This window comes from Stegodyphus dumicola, chromosome 5, assembly GCF_044657685.1.
Source record: "Stegodyphus dumicola isolate Sdum_Otavi_A_Nest chromosome 5, ASM4465768v1".
Taxonomy (NCBI): Eukaryota; Metazoa; Arthropoda; class Arachnida; order Araneae; family Eresidae; genus Stegodyphus; species Stegodyphus dumicola.
The window spans coordinates 57377692-57392796 of NC_140772.1; the positions used below are offsets into that span (position 1 = coordinate 57377692).

General features: G+C 32.0%; 1 protein-coding gene across 3 annotated transcripts in view; it reads left to right on the top strand.

The window, feature by feature from the left end:
• LOC118192418 (uncharacterized) overlaps positions 1-11989 on the top strand; it is an 81541-nt gene extending 69552 nt beyond the window's left edge. For all 3 annotated transcript variants that reach the window (XM_035363408.2, XM_035363545.2, XM_035363477.2), the window contains one exon: positions 11185-11989. In XM_035363408.2, coding sequence (XP_035219299.1) covers positions 11185-11380 — 196 coding nt within the window. In that variant the 3' untranslated portion in view covers positions 11381-11989. The remainder of the gene's footprint in view (positions 1-11184) is intronic.
• The last annotated feature ends 3116 nt before the right edge of the window (positions 11990-15105 follow it).

A 15105-nucleotide genomic window follows, 5' to 3' on the forward strand; every position in this document is an offset into this window, starting at 1 on the left:
GACAAAGGGCCAAAGTTTTTTTTTTACTTTTTGTGTGTTACCTTTATGTTATTTTTTATTTTAATTATTGTTGCTAAAGACTGCAGTTGATTTCTGCATCAGCAGATTTTTCTCTTGTTACCAGTGATTTAACGTTAGAAACAGTATGTACCTTTTCTGGATATTTGTTTGGAGTCTTCTTTCCATGTAGAAATAATGTTTGATGGTTTTTCCCTTTTCAATATATAATGCTGCTTATTGTGCACATAGAAATTTTAATACCATGCATTTTAAATTATGGAATAGGAATATTTCTCTTCAAAAAGTGGTAAACCATATCCTTCAACCCATAGCATGTTGGGCAACATTTTGAAAGAAGAATAAATGTTGAGATAAGTAAATGTAATGATTGATGATAAAAGTAAAATAAATGTAATGATAGAGGATATTTCTCATTGAAATAATAAGCTATTTCCGGAAATTTTTGTTCTAATATATATACATAGAAACAATTTTTCATAAATTTTCCTTTAAAATAAATATTTTTTTTCTGTAGTATATATATATATATAAACAGCATAAATAAGTAAACAAATGCAATCTACCAGTTTTTTCTTTGCTATTTCAAGTACTTTAAAAAAATTAAAAAAATAAATTCTAAAACTTTTTAAACTATTAAAAAAATTTTCAAAAACATTTAATTAAAATTTTTCTATTGCATTTAAATATTACTTAAAATTTTGACTTGTAATTATGAATTGTAAAATTTATGTATACTTCAAATTGTAATTATTAGTTTTCTTTATTGACTTCTAATATTTCATTATTATAAGAGTAGAAAGTGTAGGGGAGGATCCTGTCAAGTTCCAATCACATTATGTTACCACTACAAAGGACTGGATGTCAAAAGGGAGAATGATCAGAGCCCGCACATTTCCAGGAAACCTTTGTAGCTAGGCTATCATTTTCACTTGACTTGAACACGAAACAGTAATCGATTATCACTTAGGTTAGGATCATGTGATCCTTCAGAAGCAGAACTTTTATCTGATTGGTTGATCTTCACCTGGGACAGAGCTGCATCTGAAGCATTTTTGGAGACCACATAGCCGGTACTTTGTTTCCGGTGAAATTCTAGGTTCTAGGTGAAACTTCTCTTCCAGCAGAGCTGCTTTTTCAAGGAACCCTCCCATTTAAACCAGTGCTACCAGAATCTCTTTTCTCAGAAAAGTCCGGTCTAACAGGAATCATCGCTAGATGTGATAAGCTTCTGAAGAGGTGGTGGGGAGACAAAGACTATATAACTGATTTAAAAGGAAAACATTTCTGACTGGTAGTTAATTACTTGATATGAAACCCAATGTGGATTTCTGTGAATTAAACTTAATAGATAAGCATAGTTATTTAATGCTGATGAACTTCTATTTTACAAATAATGTGCCATTAATAATGTCATAATGTTGTATCAGTTCAGACTTTTATGTGATAAGATGGCATTCATAAACTAATAAGTTATAAGATTAATTAATAAATCACTGAAATTTTATTGGTAAACCATACTTGCGGTGATATCCAGTATATCAGCGATGGGCAGTAAGTTGATAGTGATAAAGTGATTGTTGGTTGTTCTTAATGAGCAGGAGATGATTTTTAATATGCAAATACAACTTAGATTATTTACAAAATAAGGCTAGAAAAATAAAATTAGGAATCTCTATTAGAGGGCTGAATAAAATATTTTTATGTTAAAATCACTTGCAATGACATATTGCATAATCCAAAATAAGCCATATATTGGGGGGAGGGATTTAAGTCATTTTCTGACAGGGAATTTTCAAAGAATCTTTCATGGAAATGTAAGGTTCAATTTTTTATGATTTTAAGAACAAGACTGATATTATTATAATTGCAATGAAAGACCTACAGTTGCTTTAAAATGCTGTGATATGGCATTCGGAATTAGCTATATATTAGCAAAATTTAAATCATTTTCTGAAAGGAAATTTGTAAAATAATCTTTTTTGGAAGTGTAAGATTAACTTTTTAATGATTTTAAGAACAAGACAGAAATTATAATTGCAATTAAAAATCAACAGTTGCTAAAAATACTGTGATGAGGCAGATTAAGAAAATGAATGAAAATATAACAGAACAGTTTTGTAATTACATTGACAGCTCTCTCTCTCTCTCTCTTTTTTTTTTTTTTTTTTGTTAAATTTGATCAATTGACAGATACAAATGACAAAGCAAGATTGCTAATTTTTTTTGTATGTCTTTTAAAGGTTATATATATATATATATATATATAAAAAATATATATAAAGAAGAATTTTTGGGTGTGATTGTTTTGAAAGAAAGGAGCAGAGGTATAGATTTCTTCAACTGCTTTAAAATCTTCCTCACTAATCTGAAATTACCATTTTTAAAATTAGTTTTAATAATAGCAGATGAAGTAGTAACAGTAACAGGCCACATAAATGGATTTATAACCCTAAGCCAAAATAATTAGGAATTCCAAAGTGAGGCGTCTTTTTATATATATATAATTTGTAACTACTTAACTTGCCAACAAGCGTTTAGCCAGCAAAAGATTAAATTCAAAAGAAATAATGGGCATGCGTTCAAAATTGTTAACTTAATTTGAGTTTATAATAAATTAATAAGTTTCTTTAAATGGCATCTCTTCGAGCAGCAACTTGATGAACACCAGCCTGAATTATTAAAGAGGCCAAGTAGAAATAAATTTCTGCAATGATTTTTTTTTTGATTTATTAACTGAGATTAAAAAATTTTCTCAAAAATCAAGATAAAAAAATCTGCAAATTTGAATGATGTAACTTCGCTCAGTGATTTAGCATTTCCTGTAAACATTACATCAAAATTAAATGAATTAAGTTAAAAATTGTGCAAGACAATAATTATTAATGCATACAAAAGAAAATTTATTATGTTAATGGCAGATCTTCAACAAAACAGTTTGAATCACATTCCAAATGTATTCGATTGCCTACACAAACATCAAAATTGTAATTGTAACATTGTAAAATATGTTTTAGAAATAATAATAATAAAAAAAAGTGATCAGAGACTTTAAGGCCAGATTTCATGATATTGTAAAAGTGCAGTTTCTGTGTTTAAGGATTTAAATGCAAAACATACTGAAATATAAATTTCTAACACATTCAATAGTGTGTATGTTGGGAAGCGTTAGAAGTGAAATCATAATTTTACAAACTGATCCAACCGTACACAGTGAAGAACTTGGGGAAGATTTTTAGAAATGTGTCATTTGAAAAAGCATCCCAGTTTATTTTGGATCTGCAAGAAGTGGATCGTCTTTTTAATATTTAAAGTTCATGAAGGCATTGCTTCCTATTTACTGATCTGTCATTATTTTTGTCTGGATACACACCAAATTATGAAACATACAAACGTCTAGATGCAGACTTCTCATTAACAATAAGATAATGAAATAAAATTAATTCTAATTTTCTGTAGCTACTTTTCATCTAATAAATATTTTAAATAAAATACCATGTTGATTTGGTTTTTTCACTTATTGATAGAGAAGACACAAGTTTGAATGTGTTAAATGTCAAAACTGTAGTAAGTAGATTATAACACATTTTTAAGAAAAACGTTAAACATGTATATGCAGAAGCTGGTCACATCTGCAGTATTTGCTTGTAATGAGTGGCAAAGTTTATCTTCATTGAATTAATTGATCATGAAGTAACATAAAACTTGATTCTTAGAATTTCGGTATTTTTTCAGGATATTTTTTTTGGGGGGGGAGGCAATCTTTATTTTTTGTTGTTTCAATTACTTTTGATCAATTGTTTCCTTTTTAGTCCAAATGGGCTTTGTTCCTGAGGGACTATTGTTTTCATTTTGCAATTTTGTATCAAATCATTCTGAATGTCAGTTTCACTTTCCAAACTGTTGCCACCAAATGTTATCGCCCTGTATTATATTTGAAGAAATTAAATAATGAAGAATCTGCATAAATGTATGTATGTTTCTCGCATTGTGATAAAACAACAGTACCTAGAGCCATCAAATTTTGAATGATGTAATCCTTGTGTGATTTATGGGCATCTGGAAGCCCAAATTTGGAATTTGTTTTATTATCGATTTCATATTTTATAAAACTTAAATGAATTTTTGATTAACAAACTCAAGGATTTCAAAGCGAGCAATGGCAACATTGTACAGAAAAAACATTTTTATCTCCAGTGGGTGAGATTGTATATTGGAAATTCCAAAGATATGCTCAATTAATAATTATTTTGCAATATTGCTCTTTAACTGAATTTTATGGTTTAAGTGTGAAGAACATGATATTTAATAAATAAAGGTAACACACAAAATGTTAAAAAAACACCTCTTTGGATTTAATTTAAAATCTGAAATCTATCTGATTTTCTTTCTTTCTTTCTTTCTTTCTTTCTTTTTTTTTTTCTTTTCTCTTTTTTAAATTAATGGCATAAAGTTAGCTATATAATCTGAGTTATATAAGAGTAAAAAATAAATGCAGGAATCCTTTCTTTCGGTCTTTCTCAACATACTCTAAAACTTACAAAATGAATACTTTGGCAATCGTTTCCATAAATAAAAATGCATTAAGAATTTAAGTTTTTAACCCTTCTAATGTCTGAATATTCACACCTTATAATAAATGTGGAAAAATGAATCATGTATATCATGACTTTATCTCTTCCAGAAGAGACTACACCTGATTCTCTTTTTATGCAATAGATAGATTCCTGAAAAATGCATGGAAAAAATGAAGATTGATTTCAAATATAAAGATTCTGCAGGAATAGTAATAATAATAATCTGGAAATATTCATTTAAAGTTTTTTTTTTTTTTTTTCAAATAAAACGCACATGCATGTAGTAAAAATTTATTCAAATAAATTTGCATTTTGGAAAAAAAAAAATAAATTCTGATTACAAGTGCTTTTACATGTAACAAGATTTTGTTAATTTTCACATTCTGACAATAAATGGTGCATATGTTTGAATCTGATGAGAATATCACTGCAGTCACTAGAAATGTTGTGGGCATTGTCATCTTTCTCTGTTAATGAAATTCTTTCTGTGATGCCTTAAATAAAATTAGTGCAAGTTGCCTCTGTGCTTTTACAAATGGATTCAGTTATTAGTTGTGTTCATGTCTTGATTAGGCCTTTATGAAATTCTCTGTAACAGGCTGTCCGCAACTTCGATTCACATTGAAACTTCCAAATGCATTCATCAGTAGTGTATTTGACTTTTCTCTTCAATTTCAGACCTTCGTTTATTACATTCTACATTTATAATAGATAATTTAAATAAAAGAACTCCAAATTCAAGAACTTTCATATTAACGTCTGACTTCTGAGAAGAAAATTTCTTGAACCATTCTGTAAAGGTTGCCTTCACTCAGGCTTTCTTTTGTGCCATCCATTGAAAAGGCAGTTTATATATATATCTACCTTTCATTAAATATTAATTTAAGGCAGTATCTCCTAAGGCATTGGAGCAAAATAATAAGTGATCCTTAAGTATTGGAGTAAATAATAATGATCCTGAACTGCCTTAAAACTGCCAGCAGTTTTCTGCAAGTTGGCTAGGCATTTATTTCCAGAAAGACGTGAATGCATTTTGCACTTGACCAGGAGTACAACATTCATCTTCGTTTTCATTGTCTGTCATCAATAATTGTAGCAAGCCCTCATGGGAAAGCAGCTGAATCTGCAGATGTAGTTTCACCTATAATTTTTATATTACAAAATGCATGGCCTATTAAGAAACCCTGTCATCCAACCTGTATTTGCAGGAAATTCATATTTTTTGTATACCTTAGATGAAATGCTTGGCTGCTTTTCTGTAATCTGTCTTTAAATTCTTAGTAATGTTTGCTTGATGGCATTTCCATTTATTTGTGCCCTTTTTTGTGATTTATCCTTTTTAACTGAGGGACTTTTAGTTCCTCATGGAATGCTGCATTACACATGAACCACCTGCTCCTTGTGATATGACGCAAAGTCAGGTTTTGCAGGATTTGTAATTTTTTTTTAATATGTTTTACGCTGGCAAAGCCCCAAGCAGGGCAGGCATAAGTTATGATGGAACGTAACATGGCTTTATGGAGGAGCAACTTATTATCTATAGATAGAACAGAATTCTGAGCAATTAAGGGGAAGAGTTTTAATTTAGCTGCTCGGTATTTGGTAATTAACTTTGTTATGTGGCGGGTTCCATGTTAAGCCTTTATCCAATGTAACTCCGAGGTATTTAACAGTCTTGGCCTACCGGATATAAGTTCCATAAAACGTAATTTTTGAGTAATTTTTCTTTTTTTCTTAAACAAAACAGCTTCTGACTTCTACGTTGATTAAAATTTTCCACTTTTGAAGCCAGGCCTGAAGTGCGGGGATGTGTATTTGTAATGTTTGTGTGATCTGGTCTAAAGATGCTTTTTTTTTGGCTAGAATTGCTGTTTCATCAGCATACATGGCTAGTGTAGTGTAAGGTGTCTGTGGTATGTCGTTTACATAAAGTAAAAAGTAGATCAGGCCGACCAAAGATTCTTCAGGGATGCCAGCATAAATGCGTCTCTGTGTGGGATATGTGTTATCGTAGCGAACAACAAAGTTTCTCTCATAGAGATAAGATTTGGTGATGTTTATGATGTATCCTGGGAAACCCAGGGTGATAAGTTTGTAGATTAAGTCGTCTAACCAAACTCTGTTGAATGTTTTCAATATATCAAGGAAAAGTGCTCCTGTGCTTTCTCCTTTATTCAAGCCTTCAGAGATAAATTCGGTGACTCTGTATAACTGGTGGGTAGTAGCTTGCTTTCTTTGAAAACCATACTGCTAAGGAATTAGGATATTTTTCAGGTTGATTTGTTCCAGTATTCTGTCTTGAATTATGGCTTCTGTGATTTTTCTGCGTGTGGAAAGAAGGCTTATTGGGCGATATGAAGCAGGGTCATTAGCTGGCTTTAAAGGCTTTGGTATTGGTATGATCACAGCAGTTTTCCAGACTTTGGGAAAATAATTTAGAGTCAGCATATAATTTAAGATGTTGGTGAACTTGAACACCATCACATGCCCATCTGGTGAATCATCTTCAAGCTAATGCCGTCCAGGCCTGGCCTTTTTCTGATTTTTCTTTTCTCGATATATCTAATAACTTCCGAAGGCTTAACTAGACGTATGTTGTCTGCGTTTGTTTTTGAGAAGTATTGATTGTTTGTGAAATTAACTGTGAGTTCTGTGTCTGGGTTAGAAATGTGAGTGCAAAACTGAGATGTGTAGTTATCAGCTAGTGATTCAGCTTTCTCAGTTTCGGTGTAAGCAATTCCGTTGCAGACGTTAAAAAGGGGCGGAATATTCGTGTGGCATTTTTTAAATTTGGAAACTGCCTTCCAAATTGATTGATCATCAGTGGAAAGTGAATCAAAATAATTAGACCAGTCTCTTTGTGCATGTAAATTAGTAAGGAACCTGACCTCTTGGTTTAGCTGAGTTTTCGTTTTGAAGTTTTCGTGTAGGCTCCTTTTGTCATTAGGGCAACGTAACGTGATCGTTTCCATTCCTTCCTCGCTCTGTTTTCTCCTTGTAATCAGAGCTCTGATTTGAGGATCTCTGGGTCGTTTCATATGAGGAACTTCTTTTTTTTTTTTTGAAAGAGCAGTTTTTAAAGTATCCATGAACTCTTCGACTGAAGTATCTAACTCAGCTTCACTGTGTGCAGTGGGTAATGTGTACTGGGTGTTGTTCAGAGCTTTGGCATAATTCACCCAATTCATATAGAGGTTTTTTTTTTTTTTTTTTTTTTTTTTGTTGTGTGTGTGTGGGGGGTGCTATAAATGCTGATAGTAATTTCCATTAGCACTGGATTATAATCCGATGATAACTCAGAAAGGCTCTCGATTTTATTTGGAGCATTGGCATTTTTCATGATGAAGAAGTCAGTGATAGTAGCACTATCAGAGCTATAGATAGTGTTGGGCAGGAGGGAGGCAATCTGAAAGTTGGCCATGGTGGCAAATCTATTTATAATGTATCCATAAATGGCATAATGACTACAGTTCCAATTTTTGTGCCTTTTTGTGTTCGTTGGGCAGGGTGATAGATGAAGACTAAAGTGATTGGTCGTTGAGTGTGTGGAATGATCATAATAACTAACGCCTCTTACGTCTAAAAGCTGTGTCTATAAGCTATGTATTTTCATAGTGAGAGATGGAGTGCTTGAAGTCCACCACTGCATCTGCCATTTGTGCACACTATCTTTTCTATAAGAATCATAATTATTCATTTTGAAGTTTTCGTGTGGGCTAAGTATAAAACACTGGTTGTGCTCCTGTATAAAGTCCCTGAGCTCATTAAGTTTGAGGGATAAGCCATTGCGTTCCATGTAGCGATAGAAATGTTTTCACACACATTAATTTCATTCAGCATTTCAAAGTACACAAAAAGTTTATCAATATTATCCATGTTGGATCTAAGCTAAGGAACATAATTTAAAAATATTTTTGTCATTTTTGCATATTTGCTTAACTAAAAATACTATGAATTTCTTTCATGCAACTTAAAAATTGAAAAATATCTGAGCTATTAATGCTAACATTTGCATTAAATACATTTTCTCTGTTACATTAGTGCTTTTATTTTCATTTTTGTCTTGTGGAAATCCAGCAATGGAGGGATTTTTTGGACTTTTGTCCTCTCTAACTGTGCTAGTCTTGTTTGCAGGGTTTAAGGCTTGAGTGAAGCTAAGACCAGGTTTTATTTGATTTTTCTTGCTGTTTGATGGTTTATATTTGGAAAATTTAGGACATCCACGATATGAACTTGGATGATTTCCTAGGCAATTAACACATTTTGGCTCGCTGGTTCTGCCTTTTATGGGACAGTCAGTAGTTCGACATTTCTCAGCACACTTGATGCACCTAGGCTCGAAAAAACAGCTCTCAGAAGAATGTTGCCACTGTTGGTAATTGTGATACTGAGGGACCTAATTTTTAGATACATATTTCTTTACCTGAACAGAGAACATCAGGCTCCTCAGGTTGTATATATTGTCTACATTATCTGACTGCATGAGTGTTAATAAAAATAATTTCATTGACACTGTGGTTCGTCGTCAGGTAAGTTCCGCGACTTTTTGCACAACGTACCCGATCACGAACCAGAAATGAATCCTTTCTCTGAAACTGCCTGGGCTATTTCTTGCTGATTAGCATTTGAAGGAAGTCCTCTTATCACAACCTTTACTGGTCTCTTATATTTTTCGTTTATTATAAAGTGCTCAACCTTATTTTCTTTGAATAACGCATTTAGGGTATGATGATCATCTGTAGTTTGGGGAAAAATCTTCAAGAATTTCCCATTGATTTTCCTTAGAAATTTAGCTTGCGTTTTTGTTGCAAGTTGTTTAAGAAAATCGCCAAATGATAACTCTCCGGGGCTAACCATTATGGGTGGAACATTGGGGGTTTAAAGGGGGGGGAACTACTCTTGCTGAGTTTTCATTTCCTAAGGGGAAGTACCAGCATTATCCTTATTACTATCAGTATCACTTTCATTGAGTACCGAGTATTTATTTTTAACTTCCAAAATGTTTTTCATTTTTTCAACTCTTAGCTGCTTGGCCATGTTAGTCGGCAATTGAAAGCCATTATTATCATTAATATCAGCATTACTTTCAGGAACAGATTTACGTTTATTACTTAAGGTGCTAATACTATTTGGGGCAATATTTAATCTAGCCATGCCTGCCAAAATAGTCAAACCGAACTTACGTCTAAGTTGGTCTGCTTCTTTCTTCAGCTGCTTCATAAGTTTAACCATGGGCTCCATCACCAAATCTGAATCCGTAACAGCGTGTTTTTGATGATAGCTTTCACCGCAGATTTCATATGATGAATTTGGTTCTCTAGGTCAGTTATTTGCAAATGCATAAAGTCCAGAGAAATTAAATCGTTGTTAGCAGTTAAATCGGCAACACCATTAGCGCTAGGCTGAACAGTGCTATCTTCGACATGAACGCTATCTTCCATTATGTTTATCAATATTGCCATTGGGCAAATCGGCTTCGGTGGGCTCCACTTTTTTGTTGACAGTACCTTATATGTATGAATTAATGCTTACTTTCATTTCAGGACATGCCAACTTCCTAATTGTAGTTTAATTTTTCTGAATAGTTCTTACGATAACTTCATGTACACCACAGAAAGCTTTGCTATAATGTAGCACTCTTTGTAGTTACATTACAGTCTAAAATTTTAAATTCCAGAGAAATAACTTTATTTTTGTTTTGATAATAGGTGAATTATGTTTTACATTACATAAGGGCTACCAAAAAATATCTGCTATTATTAATAGAAAAAAAGTACAAAAAATTTGTAACCTTTAACAATTTTCTGACTTTCAGAAAGTTACACATGCACAAATTTCATGTAAATTTCTTCTGCTTTGAAGTAGAATTGGATATTAAATGCCTTCCAAAGGTACAAAACATTGGTTTCAATTCCCCACTCTAATTGCATGTAGCTTGGAAACAAAAGAAAAGACTAATACACTTAGTCACATGACTTGATATTCGCCATTAGTAGGTGTTTACTGTGCTGTAAGCAAAAACTTTTTCTTGCATTTTAGGCTTCTCCCTACCCCACAAAAAAAAAAAAAAAAAAAAAAAAAAAAAAAAAAAAAAAAAAAAAATTCTTAACCACAGCCTACTCTGTGTTAAATCAAAAGGACCTGTATAAAAAGAATGGATACATGTTAAAATCAAATTTATGTAAGACTAGAATTAGGTGTATTACATGAAATCAGTATCATTGGCAACAGTAACTGTATTGGTAAACAAATGGTTCACACTTGGATATTTGATTTTCTTAGTTTTTAGCAGGATTCCGATTTTGGTGTTTCTTCAAAATAAATGAATTACAAGTATGCATTTTGGAATAAAATTACTAGGATTTAAGTAGATATTTTATAATGTTTTTGGTGAAAATAACTGTTTTGTTATTTTAGTATTGTATTGTATGTATGTAAAGAATCATCTGGTATTTCAAATGAATTGAAAATAAAAGATTCCCAGGACAAGTTTTTTACTAAAATTTATTTCCCCGTCTATATTTTAAAGTTTTTAGTTATTAATTTGTTATATGTATTCTGGTATTAAATTTATGACTTTCTTTTTCAGAGGTCGAAAAATGAATACTCAGTTAGAAAATGCAATTCAAGAAGCTATGATGGAACTGGATAGACAGTCTTCAGATATTATCACAGATGAAACGGAGGAAGAAAGTTTCCTTTCAAGCAATATATCTTTGTCGGACAGTAGTATCCCTCCTGTAAGCACAAGGACAAATAAAGCTCGTGCTTACAGGCGTAGATAGCATTGCCGGCTAAAATTTCCTGTTCTAAACAGTGAGGCAACATTTATGGCATACTTTCTCTTTGTATCCAATGAAGTGATCAGCCTCCAAGCTGTGTATAATCATGTATGTTATATAACGCATATTTGCTGATTCAGGTCCTCCTATGAAAAAATATATTATGCTATTGTTGAAGCTTGTAGTTTGAGCCAATCATGTGTATAAAATTCAGTGAAGTTTTTTTGTGTATGAGACTTGATCACTAAAAACTATTGGTGCATTTTCTGCCACAACATAGTCTTCTAAAGACTGGTGCAGGACTGAGCACCTGATGATCTGAACCATTCAACATTGTTGATGTGGTTAAAAAAACTTTGTAAATGAAATGAGCTATAAAGTGGCTTGTTTTTTTATCATCGACAAATGTAAATGTTAAAAATTTTGTGAAGAGCCATTGTTTCTGTTTTATATGCCTCAGCATAAAGTGATGCGTCCACGCTCAATGTAGTCTATTTCTCTTTATGGATTTGGTTGTTATCGCATGATGTTTGTTGTGTGTGCATGTGCTTTGTGCACCCGTTTTTAGCGAAATGTTCTTTAAGAGATTAAAATCTTATGCACATAATTGAATCCAATGTCTCTTACAATTTATTACACATTTTGAAATCAAGATTAGTTCTGTCTTATATTTATTACACTTTTAAATCAAGTTTAGCTGTATTCTAAATATTAAAAAAAATAAGTTGTTTCATAATTTTAGTAGATTCTATGGATGGCATATGACAGAAAACATTACAACAGTAAGTGCAATTATAAAAATAATTTTTAATTAAAAAAGTAGGATGTAAAAATATTTGTATTAGTTGCAGATTCATATGAATTTTCATCTGGGATCTTTATTTAGGAACTGGCATACAATTACAGAGAGTTTTTGCCAGTAGCTCATACTATCGCCATCTCATGATAGTTACTTTGTGCCACCACCTGTTGACAGGGATCTTGAATCAGTAGGTTGCGGCCAAATCAGTAGGTTTTGAAGAAATGCAAATTAAAATATTCTAAGCATTGAAAAAGTGCAAAATGTGCTAAAATATTGTGATGATATAAACGTGAGTCATTACATAAGCTTTAGGTATGAAAACAGTAAAGTACATTGTCGAGGTCCGAACTCAGTCTTGTGGTAGGCGATAAAAGTCTATATCGGGTTCTCAACGAGTGGTACGCAAGAAAAAATAGGTGTTACGAAAAGAAGCAAAGTATTTTTAACTATTAAATTCAAAAATTAAAACTTAAACATCCTGATTGAGTTTTTCTCTAATACTTGTAAATTTATGCGATCTGAGTTTTGTTTAAGAATGGTGAGGGTAGTAGTACTTTGTAGTGGTGGTACTAAAGGTTTTCAATTTTTGTTTAGATGGTACATGTTAGTCAAAAGGTTGAGAACCGCTGGTCTATATCCATTGAGCTATAGACAGATATGTCTGAATTCATGAAAATTTAAACACTTGCCCTATACTAGTTATATAGAATTTTGAGAAGGTGCTAATGTCTTGAAAGTCTAGCTTAATAAATTATTAAAAGCAACCATGCCAACTTCTATTTTTTGTTAATTGATTTCATATTTTTAAATTTCCCCAAGAAATCTTTTGTTTCCCAAACTGTATTTTTATCTATTCGATGAAGGCTATTTCATTAGAATTTTTATCTAGGATTCATCTATTTTAGCTTCTGGAAGTTCTGATGTTATAGTTAAATTTGTGAGTTTTTTTTTGCTGTTCTGTAATTTTTAGGGTTATTTTTTTACTACCTTTAAAGCTTAAGATGTGATTCTCATCACAGAGAGCTGGTAGTTCATATTTTATAACTTTTGCATAAATAAGTTTCCTGTGTAGCTGCATATTTCAAACACCTTTCTTTATGCAAACATGTAGAGCGAATGTGGCTGCAACTGTGACATTTGTGGCATTGCATTGTCCCTGATCTGCTTTTTGTAAAGTTCTACGTAGATGCCAAGTTCAGTGTTTAATATTGTAAATTTGTTTTTCTTCTGTACTTCTTTTGATACAGCAAGGTAAAGTGGCAGTGGAATAATCTGCCCTTCTATAAATCTGGTTGTCTCATCTTTATAATTGAATTGATGCTTAGTAATTGAAATCCTTTACCTGTACATCTTGATTGGAATCCTTTACGTGTTAATTCTTGTTTTATTTTTCCAATATCCATATTTTTAGGAAGTTTTTTGTCATGGCTTTTATGTCTTTCCTGCATTCATTAAAAAAGTATGATAGGGAATTCCTTACTTCTGGAACTATCCTGTATTCATTTATGTCAGAAACGAATATTCATTGTGTCTCCTTTTAGGTTTTCTTTGATTTTTGTAACTCTTAGCTTCATACTGTTCCTAAAGTTGTTCTTAGTCAATTGAAAAATTTGAAATCAAAATAGGGGGATATGTCTCACATTCTTTTGAGATAATTGAATCTCTAAATCAGAATCTTCTTATTCCATAGTGTTGTCTGGTTTTAAATCGGTGAATTTATTCTTTTGTGTCCGAATTTCCTCATTTTTAGATTGCAAATACGTTCACTTGTGTGTGATTCTTGTCATTTTAGAACTCTCAGAATTAAGTTTGGTTGATTCTTTTGCGAGATTTTGTGCTAGATTTCCTAATCAGTTTTGCTTGGTATCAGTCGCATTGCTAGTACTCAAAGAATTTTTCAGGATTTCCTGAATAACCTAATTTTTTTTTTGTTGTTGTCTTGAATAATTTTTGACTACATAAGATTCAGAAAACTTTGATGGATTTGGGTTTTACATAATATTATAAGGCATGTTTTTGAAGTACGAATTATTTAGAGGGGACAGGAGAAACAAGTAGAAATTTCTTACCAATTTTTATTTTTATATTAAAGCCTGTGCCTCAGTCCAGGGGTTCTCAACCAGTGGTACGCAAGAAAAAAATGTGGTACGCAAAGGAGCAAAGTATTTTTAACTATTAAATTCAAAAATTAAAATCCCGATTGAGTTTTTTTCTCTAACACTTGTAAATTTATGCTATCTGAGCTTTGTTCAAGAGTGGTGGTGGTAGTAGTACTTTGTAATGGTGGTACTAAAGGTTTTCAATTTTTGTTCAGATGGTATGCGTTAGTCAAAAGGTTGAGAATCGCTGCCTCAGTTTATTTTTCTGCTAAATAAGGTCTTTTTTTTTTTTTTTTTTTTTTTTTTTTTTTTTTTTTTTGCTGATTTAAAGGTTCATTCACTGTTTTATTCAGAACACTGCATGAAACCTGAGCAACATCATCAGATAATGACAAAATTTTATGACATCTGTTCTCTCCAGTTGTTCATCAACTTTCTGCAACAGATCTTCAACAATGACAGAGGGAGCCCATTTTGTTCATCATTATGAATGTTCATGTAGCCATTTTTATAGCTGTAACTCATTTCTGTACCGTTCCATTGTTCATAATGTTTTCTCCGTACTTTTCACTAATCTGATGATAAATTCTATCCGCTTTGATGTCTTTTTTCATGGATTGTATTTCATAGTCTGCAAAATTCTTGAATTTGTGACTCCAGCCAACACTGCAAGTTCTGCCACTGCCGGACATTAAATTAGATCAAGTAAAATGCATTACATGATATATATAGCGATACATAGTTGTACAGCTGCATGTTTTGTAGTGTTATTTATTGTAATGGGCACAGGCATCATGTTTCAGGACATTACATATTGCAGTAGATAA